At 41.7% G+C, this 19765-nt stretch overlaps 2 protein-coding genes across 2 annotated transcripts in view; one reads left to right on the top strand and one right to left on the bottom strand.

Annotated features, from left to right (window-relative positions):
* Positions 1-991, top strand: part of LOC115261425 (MORN repeat-containing protein 4 homolog) — a 37445-nt gene extending 36454 nt beyond the window's left edge. Inside the window, exon 4 of the mRNA XM_029863074.2 lies at positions 477-991. Within this exon, the coding sequence (XP_029718934.1) occupies positions 477-744 (268 nt within the window). The 3' untranslated portion in view covers positions 745-991. The remainder of the gene's footprint in view (positions 1-476) is intronic.
* On the bottom strand, positions 921-18573 carry LOC115254070 (MMS19 nucleotide excision repair protein). The gene is made up of 5 exons (XM_029863073.2): positions 18306-18573; positions 17506-18239; positions 1630-3315; positions 1341-1508; positions 921-1262 (listed from the first exon to the last, which is right to left on the bottom strand). Exons 1-5 carry the CDS (start codon positions 18391-18393, stop codon positions 1059-1061), a joined length of 2880 nt encoding a protein of 959 aa, XP_029718933.1. The 5' UTR covers positions 18394-18573; the 3' UTR covers positions 921-1058.
* Positions 18574-19765: the final 1192 nt, after the last annotated feature.

Genomic DNA, 19765 nt, shown 5'->3' with positions numbered 1-19765 from the left:
GTGTCCTTATTCCCTTTCTATAATTACCTATGTTATTTTCTATATTCATATCCACTACACGCTAACGCCGCTCAGCACTAAAGTGCATAATTTCCAGACTACACCAAAAATGTGTAACCCTTGCACATTTACAAAATCAGCTCCAGTGTCCGCAAAATCGTTAAATTCGCAAAAAATTGTGTACGCCAATCTAGCTAGGTTTACTAGTGACCTTGGAAAACAAAAAAGAATCAACATTTCGCATCTAGACGAGTGTACGAGCTGTTTTTTGAGAATGTGTAACTGTCACACATTTTTGTGTGGTCTGGAAATTATGCACTTATGAGTAGGTCTTACACATTTTAGTGCTGAGCAGTTTTAGCGTGTATACCTTCAACCATACCATAAAGTAGGTACATAGTTTCAGCTATCCCTAGATTTTAGCTTACCAATCAGATCCCCATTAACGAATCGTCGTTCTTCGCTCCCCTAACCAGATACGAGGGAGAATTCATGCAGGGCTGGTTCCACGGCCATGGCGTCTTCTGGCGTGCGGACGGGATGAAGTACGAGGGTGAATTCCGCGGCGGACGCATTTGGGGCCTCGGATTGATCACGTTCAGCGATCAGAGCCACGGATTTCCAAGAAACGAAGGCTTCTTCCAGGACTGCCGGCTGGTGCGCAAGAAGCGATGCACCGAGGTGATTCAACGGGCCCAAAAAGTGGCCCTGATGGCCCGGGCACAATGCGATCAGGGCAATTGAGCGGCGCCCTTTGCCGTATTCCCAGGGAACAGGTGAGCAGAAGGGCCACTTATTCCATTTGACAAATAGATGGCACTGTGTAAGTAATAGGTGAGTGACGTCTGTTTATCCGTTCCAAAGCCATAGATTATATATTGAAGTGTAGTACATTTCGGATTGATTCAACGACATGATGCTTTAATTAATTTTAGTTCCAACATTTTATTTGTTTGTCTGATAGAGGTAATAAACGGAAATCTTTACAATAGCTTATGTTTTATTGTCTTTAAAACATATGTACGAAATGCATTCCACTAATCTAGATGGAAAAGGGCCTATTCACCGGAATTACTAGTCTCTGCACTCGCCACGACAAACCACTGAAGTCGTGCCGCAACGGCCGCATTCCTAACCAGCCGTTTGTGATCATCCAACGCGGCTTGCAGACCCAATACAACATCCTGCTTGAAGGGCAGCAACAGAAAGGGTGGATATTTGGTTGCATACAGTAGGCACTCCAGGGCGTCTATCCGTACTTTCTGCATTTTCGGGAGAAAACTCGTTAGAGATCATAGACAAATCTAAATTACCTATCTAGACCCCAAAAAAATCCTTACCATCGAAGGTTGGTACACCGAAAGTCTCAACAATTGAGGTATAAGCGTCTGCAGGTGGTCTAGGAAGAATGCATCTTGCTCTTTTATAAATCTCAACGTTATTTCCAATGCCATTTCCAGGGCTTTGTCATCACTCAACTGCAAACATTTGAGTAGCATTGGTCCAACCTGAGAATGAACAGTGTAAGTTTGGTACTCGCATTTAGCTATTGTCACCTACTCAATCTGATAGTTAGCTCTAAAAGTTGTAGATTTTTCCTGGACATTATCAAAAAAAAAAACTACTCACCTTTTGAATGTTCATCTTCAGCACCAGATGGGGCGTCGGTTTATACACGTACAGCAGTGCCTTCAGATGGTTTTCCGCAAACTTTTCGGCCGACTTTTCCAGCTTCTTCATCACCAGCATGAACAGCTTCTGCTTGAATAGATTTTTTATCAGCGGCAGATGCAACTGGGGGAATTCCACCGACAGGATTTCGAACGCCAGGGCGGCCGTATGGCCCAACGTCGGGTGGTCCAGCAATTCTGCTATGTCGTCCACTATTTCACCGGCTTCCGGGTGGCCCCGGGCCAGTAAGCCTTTGCCGATCCACGACAGGATTCCAACCACTTTCTTGTTGTGACTTTTCAACTCTTTCCGGAGGAACTTCAGCAACTTGAGCAGGATGTTCCGGTGATGGTCGTCGTCCGGCATCCGATTGAATAGACTACAAAGCAGCTGCTGACTCAGAAGCTTCACGTGTTCGTCTTCGCTGGTCATAGCTAGTTTTGTCAGCGCATCTACAAGGTTCTCGAAGTGGTCTTCGACTGATACCGATTCATCCAAATAACCGAGAATTCCGGAAGTCAGATAGAGGTCGTTGGCTTTGGTGAGGTCCATCGATGGTAACTGTTCAGTAACGATTGATTTCTGCTTTTCGGCAGGCAGTTGCTTCATCGTGTCCTTCATCGTGTTGGACAGGGCGAACAGCATATCGGAGGAATGTGTAACCCCGTCCTTATGCACCAGGGTCACACATTTTTCGATGAATTTGTACTGATCGCACAATTCTACGGCTACAGCAGCTCCACCCGAAGTTTCCAGCACCATTTGCAACGTCTGGAGGGCCAAAATTGTGAGGGATTCATGATCGCACTCCTCGAAAACAAGATCCAAAAAGAACTTCAATATCTTCCCCCTCATACAATCAAGCGGAATCAGCTTGGCCAAAGCGTGAAACACCCGCTCCGTAGATGAAGTGACCACCTCATACTTTTTAGCCACCAGTTTGTCCACGATGACGTTCCCCACCTCGACTCCATACTGCACTGCGAACTCATGCAGGCAATCTTCCACGTTCAACCGTTCGTCACTGGACGAAAGCAGCACATGGATAATGGTCGTGTAGACGACAAAGCGGTTCTCATCCACCACGGCCTCCGGAATTCTCGTAATACAAAACAAAGCAATCTTCTTCAGTTCACTGGAATCGCTCTCCTGAACTAGAATCTGGATGAACTGCTTCTGAACAGCCCCGACCAGTTGCTGATCCATTTCCTTCAAGATCCCATGCTCCTTGCAAACCAACAAAGTCCTACTCAGAACGTCCACCAACGACAGCTTCTCCTGTTCCGTTATCCCGTCTCCATTTAGCTGAGATAACGTCATCGGCAGTAGTTTATTGGCCACAAAGTGGGCTGATTCGGGTGTTGCCCTAGCACAAGCCAGCGCCACTTTGATTCCGTTATCGAACATTTTCGACGCGACGTCTGCGATACTTCCCATGACGGTTACGAATATGGTGGTCAGGAAGTGATCGCCCACTTGCGGATCCCGCTGAGTGAACTTGACGATCTGGGTGGTCGTTTCCAGTGCCAGGTCGATGGTTTCCTTGTTGCCACCACCGGGCATGAGCTCCAGCTTCAGGGCATTCCAGATGTCATCCAGGTGCTTGCTCATGTCGGACAAGTCGAACGCTTGGGTGCATTTTATCTGGAAAGAAAAATGGTAACGATATAGGAAACACATATGAGTCGTGTTCAAGGAAGTCGGTTGAACACTGTCAAAGTTGCTGCATCCTGCTCTTATCCGTTTGAATAGGTAAGAGCAGAATGCATCAACTTTGACCATGTTCAACCTACTTCATTGAACTGGACTATTATATTTAGCAAGAGCACTGGTTTTCAGCTTTTTCAGATATCGATTATCGTGCTCACTCTTATGATAAACGTCGTTTGTTAAGCAAAGAATCAAACAGTTTCGTAAGCAGGACTTTGCAGAAAAAATGTGTAAAATTGTGAGTTAACTATCAAGCATGATTGACCTATCATTAGGTTTCAAATATGTGTGAATGGAGCACGTCAATAAAAATTACCGATGGAAAGTGTTGAGAAACGTAGTTACCCTTTGTATGTAGTTCACTACCCTAAGCAACCCTAGCAACCTGATTGTTTAGCAGGAGTAATCAATTAGAATAAATTTTCATTACTTGTTCAAGCTCTTACCGAACTAGACGTTCTTTTATTCATTCTCACAAGTGGTTATTAGTATGGGACAAATATCAAATCCTCGCTCCAGTCGACTTTTTAGATCCCATTTAGGTCCCATATGAACTGTGCAAAATTTCAGCGCAATCGGTGATACTATAATTTAACGCAAGCGGTTCAAAGTTTTCATAGGATTTACTATGGGAAAAGTTGCACTTTAAGATAAAAAATCCCAGAGGTCGTCCCTTGTCTCCTTAATTCAAATCGATCAATGTTTCTTGTAGAAAAATCAATTCTGAAACTTTCCTTCGAAGACCGCAAAACAATTGAATGCTTGTGGAAAAAGTTATTGATTTATTACCGATTAGTGTTCCAATGAACGGCTTTTTGTTTTGTTTTATTAGCAGCACTGTAGCTGTTGCCTTGGCTGCTGCTGTTTCTGGGGGTGGTGATGCCTCCCGCCACCCCATGCAACAACGGCAGCAGCAGTGCTGCTGATAAAACAAAATAAAAAGCCGTTCGTTGGATCACTAATCGGTAATAAATCAATAACTTTTTCCACAAGCATCCAATTGTTTTGCAGCCTTCGAAGGAAAGTTTCATAATTGATTTTTCTACAAGAAACATTGATCGATTTGAATTTAGGAGACAAGGGACGACCTCTGGGATTTTTTATCTGAAAGTGTAACTTTTCCCATAGTAAATCCTATGAAAACTTTGAACCGCTTGCGCTAAATTATAGTTTCACCGATTGCGCTGAAATTTTGTACAGTTCATATGGGACCTAAATGGGAACTAAAAAGTCGACTGGAGCGAGGATTTATTTTTCCATACAAGCGTGTACCATACTAGTGGTTATATCCCCAGAGACGTGGCCAAAGCTTGAAGTAATCGTTGTTCCTGTTCATCAAGACAAGTTTGTTCGTTTAAGAAAGAAGCCATGATTCCGAGGGACGTAGAAAGACCGAGTTCGAGCGGAAGCGGTCCAGGCAGCAGTAGGACGAATACGACTAGAAGCGGTGCAACCGGATCCGGAGGCGACTTGGCGACTGGATCAGGAGACGGTGTGCGAACCGGTGGTGTAGTTCGTGCCTACGGGAATGCAGTGAATCTTTCGGCGATCGAAAAACTCAAGGGCCGTCAAAACTACTCCTCGTGAGCGTTTTCAATGAAAATGATTCTCATCAGAGAAGGGACCTGGAGAGCTGTGCAGCCGGCGGAAGGCCAGCAAGTTGATCCGGAAGCCAGTGAGCGAGCGCTGGCGACGATATGTTTAACGTTGGAGAAGAACAACTTCAGTCTCGTTCAAACCGCGACAAGTGCGAAACTCCGGAAGGCATTTCAAGACGACGGGCTGATACGAAGATTTGGATTGCTGGACCGGTTGACTTCGGTGAAGCTGGAGAACCACAGTACCGTGGAGGATTACGTGGACATCCTGGTGACCACGGACAAAGATCTCAGCGAGATAGGGTTTGAGGTGAATGACCAGTGGCTGGCGTCGTTGTTAATGAAAGGGCTCCCAGAGTATTATCATACGATGGTCATGGGACTTCAGGCGTCCGGCTTGTCGTTGACTGCACAAAGCGAAAATATTGCAGGACGTCAAATGGCCGATTTCAAGCTCCGGAAGTGAAGGTGCACTATACACGAAGCACAAGCACAGGAGAACCAAGGCAGTAGCGGACAAGAAGGACAAGACGTGCAACAACTGCAGCAAGCTCGGACACTTTGCAGCTGAGTGACCTCAGAAACAGAAATCAAGTGCTCATTCGAAACCGAAGAACAAGGCTTTGTGCGCGATGTTGGCTGTTGGCAAGGGCGGCGCAGACGAATGGTATTTCGACTCGGCGGCAAGCTCCCACATGACGAGAAGCGAGGAGAATTTCACGAAGCAGGAAGTTTTCGCCCATCCGATCGACACGGCGAACAACCAATGCATCCTGTCTACAGCGAAAGGTTTAGTGAAGCTCGAATTGCAAGAAGGACCCATCGAAGTGCAGGAGGTACTGCATGTCCCGGATTTGGCGGCCAACCTCCTATCAGTAAGTAAGATTTGCCGAAAATGATTGACGGTGACGTTCAAGGCAGATTCCTGTGAAGTCTACGATGAAGATGGAGAAGTGATTGCCTCAGGAACCGAGATGGATGGTTTGTATCGACTCAACTGCAAGAAACCGGAAACATCCTTGTTGACAGCAGAAGCGGAAATCTGGCACAGGCGGCTAGGACACTTGAATCAGCAAGGCATGACGAAACTCGCAACCATGGTGGACGATTTGGATCTTCGGAAGGAAGCGGCATTCGACTGTGTGACCTGTGCTACAGGGAAGCAAGCTCGTGACCCTTTTCAATCCAGTACAACGAAAGCAGACGGACTGTTGGATTTGGTGCACACGAATCTCTGTGGACCGATAGAGGAACCTTCGATTGGCGGTAGCCGTTACATTTTAACATTCGTGGACGATGCCAGTCGGAAGGTCTTCGCATACTTCCTGATGTCGAAGAGCGGTGTTAAAGATGTGTTCGAGAATTTCAAATCCATGGCGGAGCGGCAGACCGGAAGAAAGTTGACGATTTTGAGGTCTGACAATGGCACCGAGTTCGTTAATGCGGCGATGGAAGCATGCATGCGGAGAGACGGAATAATCCATCAAACGACGTGTTCGTACACTCCTCAGCAGAACGGTGTGGCCGAGGAATCGGACGCTCGTAGAAAAGGCAAGGTGCATGCTGAATGATTCCAAGTTACCAAAGAAGTTCTGGGCAGAAGCAGTTTCAACCGCAGCATATCTGGTAAATAGGAGTCCTGCAAGATCGTTAGAAGGTTAGAAGCAAAAACACCAGAAGAGGTGTGGAGTGGCAGAAAACCAACGTTGCAGTATCTCAAGATTTTCGGTTCCTTGGCGATGATACACGTGCCCAAGCAGAAGCGACGGAAGTTCGACCCGAAAGCCGTTGAAGGAATCTTTGTCGGGTATGTGGAGAAGTCGAAAGGTTACCGAATTTTCAATCCAAGCGAAAGCAGCATAGTGACAAGCCGAGACGTACGGATCATCAATGAAGGGAAGTCTTCGGCGATTGGCGAACAGCAAACGGAAGAGGTCAGTTTCATGGAACTTCAATCGTGGATCGAGTGTGCTGAACCAACCGAAAGGGTATCCAGCATGCCACGTGGAGAAAATCCAAGCGCTTCAACTGATGACGTTCAAATGTTCTCGTTGCGTCCGGAAGCTGATTCCAGTGATGATGAGTTCGTCGATGCTGAGCTTCACGATGCGCTCCCGCCGCAATCCACAAGACCAGCTGATGAGCAGCAAGGGTCGACGCACAGCGGTCGGGAGCGCAGGTTTCCAGGCAAGTACCGCAATTATGTTTGCTATAGTTCTTCTGTCCCTGATGATTCCCCCCATTCCCAGTCTTCAAACGTGATGGGTGATCCATTAACCTACGACGAAGCAGTCAACCGGCCAGACCGAGAGCGCTGGATTGCTGCAATGGACGAGGAGTTGAAAGCGCTGGAAAGCAACAACACGTGGGAATTGACCGACTTGCCCAAAGGAAGGAAGGCCATACGAAACAAATGGATCTTCAAGACAAAACGTGGAGCGGATAGAGAAATTTCCCGGTACAAGGCCAAGCTGGTGGTGAAAGGCTGTTCACAGCGGTCGGGTATTGATTATGCGGAGGTGTACTCACCGGTGGTAAGATACTCGACGATACGTTATCTGATGGCTCTCGCAGTGCAGCTCGATCTAGACGTTGAGCAAATGGACGCCGTCACGGCGTTTCTCCAGTCCGACCTGAAGGAAGAAACCATCTTCATGGAGCAGCCGGAAGGGTACGTGAACGATGCCACCAAGGTTTGCAAGCTAAGGAAGGCGCTATATGGATTAAAGCAGTCAAGCAGGGAGTGGAATAGACAACTGGATGAAGCGATGCGGCAGTTTGGACTTACTCGTTCCAGAGTGGACTCGTGCTTGTACTTCAAGATTAGCAAGAAAGAAATGATCTTCGTGACAATCTATGTTGATGACCTGTTGATCATCACCAACAACCCGGACTTAAAGAAGAAGCTGAAGGAGTTCCTGAACAGTCGTTTTCAAATCCCGGAGAACAACTGGATGATTCAATGTCTGCACGTACTGAAGAGGAGATTCAAGTGATGCGGAACGTTCCCTATAAGGAAGCAGTTGGATGCCTGACCTACTTGGCTCAAGGAACACGACCGGACATACTTTTGGCGGTGAACAAGGTCAGCCAGTTTAGCGGAAACCCCGGTCGTCGCCATTGGGAAGCAACAAAACGAATTATGCGGTATTTGAAGGGCACTATCGATCATCGTTACAGAGCCGGCGATCCTCAGTTCACCGGATACACAGATGCGGATTGGGGAGGTGATCCGACAAATAGGAGGTCGACAACGGGCTACATCTTCAGCACGATGGGAGGAGCCGTGTCCTGGAATGTCAAGCGGCAGCCGTCCGTAGCATTGTCGTCGTGCGAGGCGGAATTTGCGGCACTTTCCCGGACAACGCAAGAGGCACTATGGTGGAAGCAGCTGTTGCAGGAGATAAAAGGTCAACGAACGATTCCCATTTTCTGTGACAACCAATCCGCGATATGTATAGCACAAAACGAAGGATTCAACCCGAAGACCAAGCACGTTTCGATACGATACCATTTCGTGAAGGATAGTCTGGAGAGAGGAGATGTTGCGTTGCACTATATCCCAACGCAGCAGCAACCCACGGATGGCTTCACCAAGGTTCTACCGAAGCAGAAGCATGAAGCATTTCGAAGATATTTAGGGATAGTAAACTAAGGAGGAGTGTTGAGAAACGTATCAGTAGGTCGGCTCTAGAGGCACGTTCTCCTCCATTTGGGAAATTTGTGCCAGTGTTGAGTGAGTGTTGAGAAACGTAGTTACCCTTTGTATGTAGTTCACTACCCTAAGCAACCCTAGCAACCTGATTGTTTAGCAGGAGTAATCAATTAGAATGAATTTTCATTACTTTTGTTCAAGCTCTTACCGAACTAGACGTTCTTTTATTCATTGTCTCACAAGTGAAAGGCTGTGTTACGATCCAGAACTCTCAGCATCAGGAGGAGGATATGCCAAGGCGATACCTTTACCCTTCTTTGCATGTCAGTCCCATTTCGTTTCATATGCGAATCATATTTTTTGTCTCACACGAGGTCATTTAAAACAAATTTGATATCTTTCCCGCCTCGTTTCACAGGCTGCAAATTTAAATCGAAAAGTTTATTATTTTTTTCATGTTGATATCCAGCTAGTGATTAGATCTTGTGCTCTATTGAATAAAACTGGTCACAATTATGCACATTTGATAGATATTAGCTTGTGAATGCTGACTGAAAGTCTCTTTAATAAAGACAAATCAATCAATCAATTGTGAATGCTGACATTGTCACTGGTGGCAGCTTTCTGTTAGCCGGCAACAAGGTGGAGGCGATCAACACGTTTGCTGTGCTTCTGTTGACCTGGAATCCCTGAATCCCTAGATAAATTCCTGGACAACCCAACTAACATTTTCAGCGCTATAAGCGTCAGTCATTTTCTTTCTGTTGTGTAACAATCGAATAGAAGCAGTCAACGCTGAATAAAAGGGAAGCTAGTCAAATATAAACCATAAGCTAATACATGGCTGCAAAACAAGCACCATACAGCTACCAAACACGGTTTTTAGAAATGAATCAGTTGTCACGGGAGCTGCCTTTACTGCACTCTATTTCAACTTCGGGAGATTTCCTGGAAGATGTAAAAACTTATGAAAAACTCGAATAGGAGTTCCCACTAATAGAACAGCTGCTACTATACAGTAAGGTACACCGGGGCAAGTTGAAACGGGTGGGGCAAGATGAAACGCGAAGTTTTGAAATAGTTTTCAATACATTTTAGAAATTTTTGTTTCGTTAAAAGATTGTTTGAATCAAAAACTATGTGTTACGGCATTCAAGCTGTTCACAATCATTGGATAACTTCATGTTAACCCGCTGTTTCATCTTGCCCCGCCCGTTTTAACTTGCCCCGGTGTACCTTACAATTTGTAATTCTGACAAACATACAAAACAGCACCGCTTTGAAGGCCGTTGTGCGATATCATTACAGCTAGAAGCTGTAATAAAGAAACTGTAAACATTATTGTAAAAACGAACTTAGGGCGGGATATATAGCTACTAGGGAATCGCTATGTGAAATCGCGCCACTTGGGCGGTGGCTTCTATTTTCGTCTGTTTTCCACTATAACTCAGTCAAATTTGAACCAATTGACACAATTTTTGGAATGCGGTGAGATAGGTATAGTATCTACCCGTGTACAACATTTCAAGTCAACTGGTTCAAAATTGACTGAGTTATAGTGGAAAACAGACGAATATAGATGCCACCGCCCAAGTGGCGCGATACCCTACATAAATACTTTTTGGCTATCCGTCTCTGTGCTGTGAAATTATTTGGGTTGCTTTTATTGCACTTTAATCTAACTTTCTGGATTTGCCAGAATACCTATGTGCAAATCGAATAAGAGTCCCAACAAATAAATTAGCTGCTTTTATACAGTACGTTTTGTAACGTTGTCGAATACACAAAACAGCAGCGAATAAAAGACATTGGATATCTTTTATTCATATTACAAGGAAATCGTAGTTTATTTGGCTTAATTTTGGTAAAGTATTCTCCCTTTATGTCAATTAATCTTGATAATAGTTCGTTTTGGCACTTCCTAAACTAATTACTTCCTTCTGTACGTACGTACCGTGTCACATGCTACGATACAAACATTTGAAAACACTAAAGCGCTAGACAACTCTTGTAACAGTACTCATTTCTCACACCCTGCAAATCACAATCTAGTATAGGAAATAAATACAATATTTAGCGAAATAATGACCCAAACTATACCCTATAGGTACTACATATTCGCTGAAATATTGTATTGATTGATTCTATAATATTCCCTAGAAAACCATTCCCCAGAATACCAATCCCCAGAATTCCATTCCCCAGAAAACCATTTCCCAGAATGTACCATTTCCCAGAAATCCATTCCCCAGAAATCCATTCTCCAGAATGCACCATTCCCCAGAAATCCATTCCCCAGAAAAGCTTAATATACTCTGCTAAAAAGTTTAATTCGATACACAAACAGTAAAATGTTGATCATAATGATATGTTATACCCCGGACAGACATGTGATACGAGTATGATTCCTGTACAACGGTACGCAGTGTCAAGAAAATTCTAACAAGACTGACTTGAACTGAGAGAATTTTCAGTATGGCACTCATTTCAAGCGCAATTGTACAGTGATTCTTGTATCACATGTGTGTCATAAGTATTATAGGCAAGGATTTTAACATTATAGTGTTATTACGAGCAAATATCTATTCCTTGTACGGTATATGTAACAAATTAAGGTAAAAATGTATACATACATACATATTAGGCCTGCCCAGCTTTTCAAAAATATTCTCTGATTCTCAAGTCCACCCCCATATTTTGATTGGCATCCTAAAAGAAGTAACTGGTCAAAATTTCAGCTAAATCCATTGAAATTAAGAGGTGCATCAAATCAATTTTGTGTTTTTCGACTATTTTTGAACTTCAAAAAATCATAACTACACTAAAACTTGTCAAAACTTAACTTTTTCGGCAGAAATTGTCCCCAAAAAGCTAGTTTTTAGGCCACATTTGGCTTTCCCGAATTTTAATATTTTTTGTTCAACTCCTACAGCATTGGTGTCAAAGAAACAAATAATCAAAAAACATGAGACAATATGATGCCGTTTTAAAATATCAAACTTATTACGTATATTAGGGTGTTCCAGAACGAAATCTATCAAAAAATCAACTTTTTAAGGTTTTTCTGATCACAAATGTGATAATTACACATGTTTGCTTCAATTTTATTGGCACATGTTGTTCGGAGAAGTTGTAGCAAACAAGTATAGCTTTCAATATCTGCCGAAAGAGTTAAGTTTTGACAAGTTTTAGTGTAGTTATGATTTTTTGAAGTTCAAAAATAGTCGAAAAACACAAAATTGATTTGATGCACCTCTTAATTTCAATGTATTTAGCTGAAATTTTGACCAGTTACTTCTTTTAGGATGCCAATCAAAATATGGGGGTGGACTTGAGAATCAGAGAACATTTTTGAAAAGCTGGACAGGCCTAATACATATCCATAAAAATATTCTACAATGGTTCAAACGTTTAATTACCATTGTACACAGTTGCATGTTGATCGTTAAACCTATCTTGAAAGTTCACAAACTGTTAGTTGCGTTGCTATAAAATGTTTTGTTTTTGACAGATTTGTGAAAATTGTGCAGCACTTGTTTTACGATGAATAACGTTTTAAAAGTGACGTGCACAATTTACAGAGAAAACGCATATTCTTCTGATGTTGTTCAGTGTACAAGATACTAAAGACTCAACTGACCACGTTTTTCTTTGCAAACGGTTGGAGGGATCCATCCCAATGGCTGTTCCTAATTATTCGCTTCAAAGGCTCTTCATTCATGCGGTATGAGAAGGGCTTTCATCATTATTCCAATACTATGGAATGGAATAGAAAAAGTGAACATATAAGCAGTTTTAATGCCAACAATTCTAAATATTTTTAATGAAGAGGGGAAAAAGTATCATTGTTTTCCTTTTGGCATTCAAAAACCCAACAATGTTCCTTTCTTCTTAAAATTAAGGCAATTAGTAAAATTCTTTAAATTATAACTGCTTACATTTTCAACATAGATTCTCCCTTCTTTTCTACATAGGCTGTTCTTTCGAATTGCACTTTTCAGGAAATTATGGGCATTATTACAACATTTTTTTTTAAGATTAGAAACCTCTCCCATCACTATGCGCACAATCGTCTCGCGTTTATATGGAGGAGCACGATGCGTTTGCGCGGACAACGACAGTTCACTAGGTCTTTGGATAGGATAGAGAACGTAATCCTTCAGAAGCAGTTCACCAGCCGTGCACGGAACATGTCGTCCAGTAAGACACTGTTGCGTACTGACTCAGAAAGTTACGGTAGAAGGTGTGAAAGTTTTGGTTTTGTCATATGGTCGATTTTGTTTGAATTTGTTCTTTTGTCATGTCACGGTTCAAGGAATGTTATTGTTCAAATTCATGTTGTGCCCTGTAATCCACTAATCTTTGGTGTGTCTATGATCCGTTACATGGTCGATGTGTTCGTTATGTAAATTTTTTGATCCTCATTTTATTACTGTTTTTTTTATCTTTGAAAGTTGTCTTTCGTCCATATCCTTAGCACTATCAGCATCTGTCCAAACAGTTCCTAACTAAAGAAAACATTTCATACACTTTAACGTCTAATTTGTCAAAAATAGGTTACGTTAGTCGGTTAGTCAATGTCGAACTAGTCAGTTTTAGTCGATTTCGTTAAATATGCGTCTTAAGTCTTGATCACACGTTAGCTTCGAATCTATAAGCATGCACTATTAAATGCTGCACTTTCCCAGTATTAGTTTCTCAGTTAATTTAAATTGATATTGCAAGAAAACGTTACTAAGCATCAGGCAGTTGGAATATATTAGAGTTTACTCAAAAAACTAGCAGATATAAAAATAATAAAAGTTAAAATTAAATCACGTAAGCAATTCAAATGTTGAGAACTAGGTATAAGCAAATTGAATACACTAGATACAACTAAGTATTACATTATTGATTTTTATAGTGTTTGTTAAAATTAACCGAATAGTGGGAAGCCCAGACAACAATGCAGTCTGCTGACTCCAAAAAGATTCAAAGATTCGTCACAAAACACAAATATTTTCATTATGATTCACAACGACTCTCAAAACCCTTCCAGAATCAACCGACCGGAACTGTTTTCTGAGTATAGAAACTACTGAGCCCTAGCAGGTCCCTCCTGTTTATCGAGCATTTCTGATAAATCAGCCATACTCCATTAGCCTGGTACACGGTTTATATGGGAAAATATAAAAAATGGAAAAAATCCAACTCCTGTATACTTTTTGAGTTCCATTTTGGTCCCATATCAACTGTGCAAAATTTCAAATCGATCGAAGAAACTATATTTTTGCGCCCGCCATTTTAGTTTTCCATACGATTTACTATGGGGAAATTTTACTTCTGCAAAGAAAAATCGCTAGGAGTCACCACTTGATCCCTAAAAATAAGTCGATGAATGATTTCTGTAGAAAATTTTACGAGGAATCAGACCTGCGAAGATCGCAAACCGATGCGACGTTCGTGGAAAAAGTTATTAAGCCTCACCCAATCGATAAAATGACGAGATTTTATTATTTATTGTTATTCCTTACATGTTAAACAGCGTTGGCATGCCATTCGGTTTTCAGTCAATAACTTTTTCCACATGCCTTATATCGCTTTGCGGTCTTCAGAGGGTTTGTTCCTCGTAAAATTTCCAACAGAAATCATTCATCGATATATTTTTAGGGGTTAAGGGGCAACCTGTGGCGATTTTTCTTTGAAAAAGTGATTTTCCCCATAATAAATCGTATGAAAACTTAAAACGGCTGGCGCTAAAATATAGTTTCTCCGATCGAGCTGAAATTTTGCACAGTTGATAAGGGGCCAAAATGGAACTCAAAAAGTGTACAGGAGTAAAATGTCTTTTCGTGTCCCACGCTAATACTCCATCTGTAGCAGCCAGTTCGCAATGAACCGTTGGAGGCGCATTAAAGTGTTAAAGGTGATATTTTCAATACAAGAATTACAATTAACATACTTCCCTTTAATACCGTCAAACCCTGTGATCTTGGCCAGGGTATTACAACCACCGGTGTTAAATTGCTGTTATATTTATTATATATTTTTTTCAAATTTCTAAACACCTGTGCTTGTGGTGCCGATTGTAGCTAGCCTAAACATTGTAACTCGAAAGAACAGCCTATGTAGAAAAGAAGGAAAAATATATGTTGAAAAAGTAAGCAGTTGTGATGCCGATAATTTCCTGAAAAATGCAATTCGAAAGAACAGCCTATGTAGCGAAGAAGGAAAAGTCTATGTTGAAAATGAAAGCAGTAATGATTCCAATAATTGTACCAATTGCCTAATTTCTAAAAAAAAGCTTGTTTAAAAAAAGGAACAGTGTTGGGTTTTTGAATGCCGCAAGGAAAACAATGTCACCACATAAACAGACGTAACACTTCGAACATTTTTCGATTTTAATTTTAGTCTCGGAAATAGGTTCGCTTAATTCTAAAAGGACTGAATTTGGCCAATCATCAACTAGGTGGCAGTAGTGAGCAAACGTCAAACTCAAACAAAAACTATGCGAACGCCGCGAATTGGCAGTTGGTCAACTCTCAAATTTTCAAATAAACCGTTAAATCGATGTACGATGGCAATTATCAGAGTGTTACGTTTCCTTCTTCGTTAAAAAAAATGTTTGAGTTGTTAGGTATAAGAATTGTTGGCATTACAATTGCCTATATGTTTATCAAAAATTTTCCCTTCTTTTGCATAGGCTGTTCTTTCCAGTTCCACTTTTCAAGAAATTATCGGCATTGCAACTGCTTACTTTTTTAACATAGATTCTCCCTTCTTTTTTGCATAGGCTGTTCTTTCGAATTGCACTTTTCGGGAAATTATGGGCATTACAGCCTCCACCGGTGTTAAAATTGCTGTTATATTTATTTCATATTTTTTTCTAAATTTCTAAACACCTGTGCTTGTGGTGCCGATAATTACCTGAATAGTGTAACTTGAAAGAATAGCCTATGCAGAAAAGAAGGAAAAAACTACGTAGAAAATGTAAGAAGTTTTGATGCCGATAATTTACTGAAAAGTACAATTCGAAAGAACAGCCTATGCAGAAAAGAAGGAAAAATGTATGTTGAAAAAGTAAGCAGTTGCGATGCCAATAATTATACCAATAGCCTAAATTGTAAAGGCAAATCATGCTTATTTCCGAAGTTTTTTCTTGTCAAATAAGAATTTTTGGCAGTATGTTTCTTCCGGTGATTTTTTACGAATAAATATTTGATTTTTAGCTATTAATATAAACCATTCAGAATTAAAGCAATAGTTTTATTTTTTTCTGGGGAATGGTATATTCTGGGAAATGGAATTCTGGGGAATGGGTTTCTGGGAAAAGGTTTTCTGGAGAATGATACATTCAGGGGAATGGAATTCTGGGGATTGGTTTTCTGGGGAATGGTTTTCTGGGGAATGTTATAGAATCGTATTTATTTCCTGTCTACCTTTTGAAGAATAGGCATCCGTGATAAAAAAAGATCATAGAGATACAACAGAATGTATTGTTACAACACGCTGAAATGAATGGTAGTTACCATGATTTCAATTGTTTAAAACGATAGAGTAACACCAGACCCTATGGTTTTCCACCATATCATGTATTGTAAATGTCACTTTTACAATAGAAAATGGGGGTTGTTATGTATCTTTACCATAAAAAAATCCAAATTTTCTGGAGCAAATTCAAGTCAACTACCATTCAATTTATGGTGTTTTTATTATTGAAATCTCTAGTGCCATTCATTTTATTGTGCACATTTTGTAGTTCCAATACATAATTTTCAGCAGGAAAATATGTACACAATATGATTTGTTGTTGAACAATCAACTTTATCATTATTCAATGAAAGTTTATGGCGATTTTATTGTATATTTTTATCAGGGATACCTATTCTTCAATAGGTAGATATTGTTGCGACACCTCGGTCGACGCGCCTTATCAGGACTAAACTGCCTCGATTCGCACAACAGTCCCATGTGAATAGGAAACCCAGCAAACATGGGACTGTTATGCGAATAGCGGCAGTAAAGTGCCTCGAGTATACCAAAGTGGCGAATCCTGGTCGTTTTGACAGGTCTCCTGCTCGATTGGAACTATGGAGATGACAGCAAATCGGCTGTTCCAATTTTGACGCTTCTCCTCTTTGTTATTCCAGCCTCGTTAGATGTAGCTAGAACACTCAATATGACAGAGCAACTTGTCAAATGCTTGGACGTCAAACATGAGATGGTCAGGAGAATGTTTAGACAAAATTGCGGTGTGATTCTCGAATTGTTATTATAAAATTTTTGCAGGTACTCGTTATAGTTATAATTGTGTTGCAAGTAATTAGTGAAACGAGGTAATCTAACAGCTAACACTTCAAGTTATCATCTTTAGCAATAAATGAATTTCTTTAAAGATAAGCTGAACTAGACTTCGGTATATTCGCTAACCCGTAACTGAACTGCGTTGGAGATCGTTTGTAGAAACATATTATCGTAAGTTTGATCAAATAATCATAGTTCAATTGAGATCCTAATTGATCTACTTGCAGTACAAACAGATTTGCCGCTAGAAGTTTGGAACCATACACCATATAAAGGGACGAAGATAGGAGGAATTAAAGCACTAAAGAACTAAACGTAAGTTAAGTGTGGCCCCAATTGAATTGTGTCTAATGAGGTTGAATTTCAGGATTTTTTAATGTGCCTAATAAATATTAAGAAATCGGAATCTCGTGCCCTCCTTTCACTACTCTTGATAGTTGACCGGTGAGTGAACAGATATCAATACCTATACTTATTTTTAAAGAAATGGCTCAAATTTACCGATTGGAATCTTGCTTGCTAAGCTTCTAAGTTAAGAATTTTTGCTTGCAAGTAGCTGTCTTCGTAAAAATAATTCAACAAACTTACCAACAAGCGCAGCGAATCCATCTTGGCCACAATCAGTTCACTTTCCAGTTTCTCCAGCAACAGTGGAACACAATACTCGGCGAATTCCTTCGACCCGCACAGACACTGCTGCAGCTTTTCCGCCAGCATGTCCCTCGTGATGGCCTCCGGGTCGTTCTGGTTCGGGTGGAAATCGATCGGAAAATAGCAGGCAAATATTTCGAACATTTCCTCCCCCAGGTGAAGCAGAGGATATCGCTCCAGGAAGGTTGGCATGTACTCGAAGAGGAAGATCAGGTTCCGAGGGTCCCGTTCCCCGTCGATGGCGCCAATGACACCGTACACAAAATCCGCTCCCATGGCCTTCAACTGGTCCTGATTGCGGTCCGCCAAGAGACTGATGAAACGGAAGTACATGGCGCGTTCTTCTTTGGTCTGGCTCTGGCACGGAATGTTCAAGAATAGTGAACTGGCCAGTTTGGGAGCTGAATCGTGAGGGAAATTTTGCATGGCCGCCAGTGCCACAACTCCCTCTAGAATGGCCGGAATTACCGAATGATGGTCTTTCACCCGATCGCAGTAGAATGCCACGAGAAATTCCAGCTGCTTTTCCGTCAACAGCTCGATCGGAAGACTTTTCAGCACCGTCGAGAGCATCTGAGTAGCCTTCATCCGAATGCTGGCATCTTCGTGGGTTAGAGCGGGTCCCAGTTCTTCAACAAACTCGGAGATGTCCAGCTTTTTGCTGGAAATTTCTACGAAAATTAGAAGCGCATTAATTAACAGTCCAAACCTGATTCAGTTACCCTAGCTTCGTTTACCTTCGGTAAGTTTGTCGCACTTGTGATGCAGCTTGGATTCATTCTTCAGCACTTCGACCAGCGTCGAATGTGACCACGGGAATTTCATTGTTTCGCGATTAAATTGATAAGCACTTCACTATCTTCTGAGCACCGGGGCAGTAACGATAAGTTTGCGACGAAAGAAATCCTCCGCAGGTTCGAGATAATAACCTTCACACAAAAACAGCACGACGATTTTATATCGCGCACGGATTCTCAAAACAGAACAAAGAAAAACATCAACAAACAAACAAACAAAGGATGTGCGGAGGAACGGAACGGCTGGAAACACGGTTAAAAAATACAAGTGTTATGGTAAAAGAATTTTAACCCACACGCTAAGAAAAAAAATACTCAGAAATTAAAAAGATTCACTCATCTGAGCTAAAAATAGGGTAGTGAAGGTATTTTGGCCCAAGGCATGTATTTTGGTCCACCCTGTTATTTTTTTATTACATTTACATATCAATATTGTCGGGCCGCCACCAAACCGGACTTCGCACAATCAAGTCGCGACGCGACCCAACTCGCGACGTTTTTTAATCAAGTCAAAAGTAGTGCGCATCCTTCTCGTTGTTGTCAGCAACACAGCGCACTAGATGCGAAACAGTTGCGACACTTGTGGACCAAGAAAATGGCAATTTTTGATTGAATGTCGGTCTTGATTCCAACCGGATAGACAATAATCTCCACCAAATCTTGGCAAATGATTATTCACGCTAAGAAAATGTTACTCTAAAATGAGTAAGATTCACACAAAACTGAGCTAAACTGGAACAGCTAAAAAATTGAGTAAATTGCATTTCCAGCGATAGTGCTGGCCCAAGTGCAAAAATCCAACTGGTTTAAGCCGTATAATATTCTTCGCATCATCAAGAATATTATATTGCGGAGATTCCACCTGTTTAGACTCCTGCGCGAAAATTAGTTGCGTGGATTTTTCTTGCGTGGGCCCACAGAAATAAAAGCAGACCGCGTCCTGGTGAATATTTTACGCTGTGTTGTTAGGTACACATTTGGTGATAGTTTTGCATTGTAAACAAACATTTATAACGCACCTACGCTGAAAATGAGCCTAATCATTTATTTTCGTCGGAATCTATAGATCTTCACAACGGGCAATACGGCTTAAACTGATGAGATTTTCGCACTTGGGCCAGCGCTATCGCTGGAAAAAAAATTTACTCAATTTTGAGTTGTCCCACTTTAGCTCGAAAATGAGTGAATTTTCTGACCGTGTTGGAACTTCCAATCATCATTTGCCAAGATTTTTTTGAGATTATTTGATAAATTTTATAAAAATCCCACAGTGGGCCAAAATACATGCCCTGGGCCAAAATACCCCCACTACCCTATGAGACATACAAAATATTGCCAGCAGATTTCTTGAAACGTAAACACCGCGCGGTCGTTGAAGTCGTTGAAACATGGGGTGGGGC

Source organism: Aedes albopictus, chromosome 3 (assembly GCF_035046485.1).
Source record: "Aedes albopictus strain Foshan chromosome 3, AalbF5, whole genome shotgun sequence".
NCBI lineage: Eukaryota > Metazoa > Arthropoda > Insecta > Diptera > Culicidae > Aedes > Aedes albopictus.
Note: the sequence above shows the minus strand (reverse complement) of the source record. Positions and strands in the feature narration are given on the sequence as shown.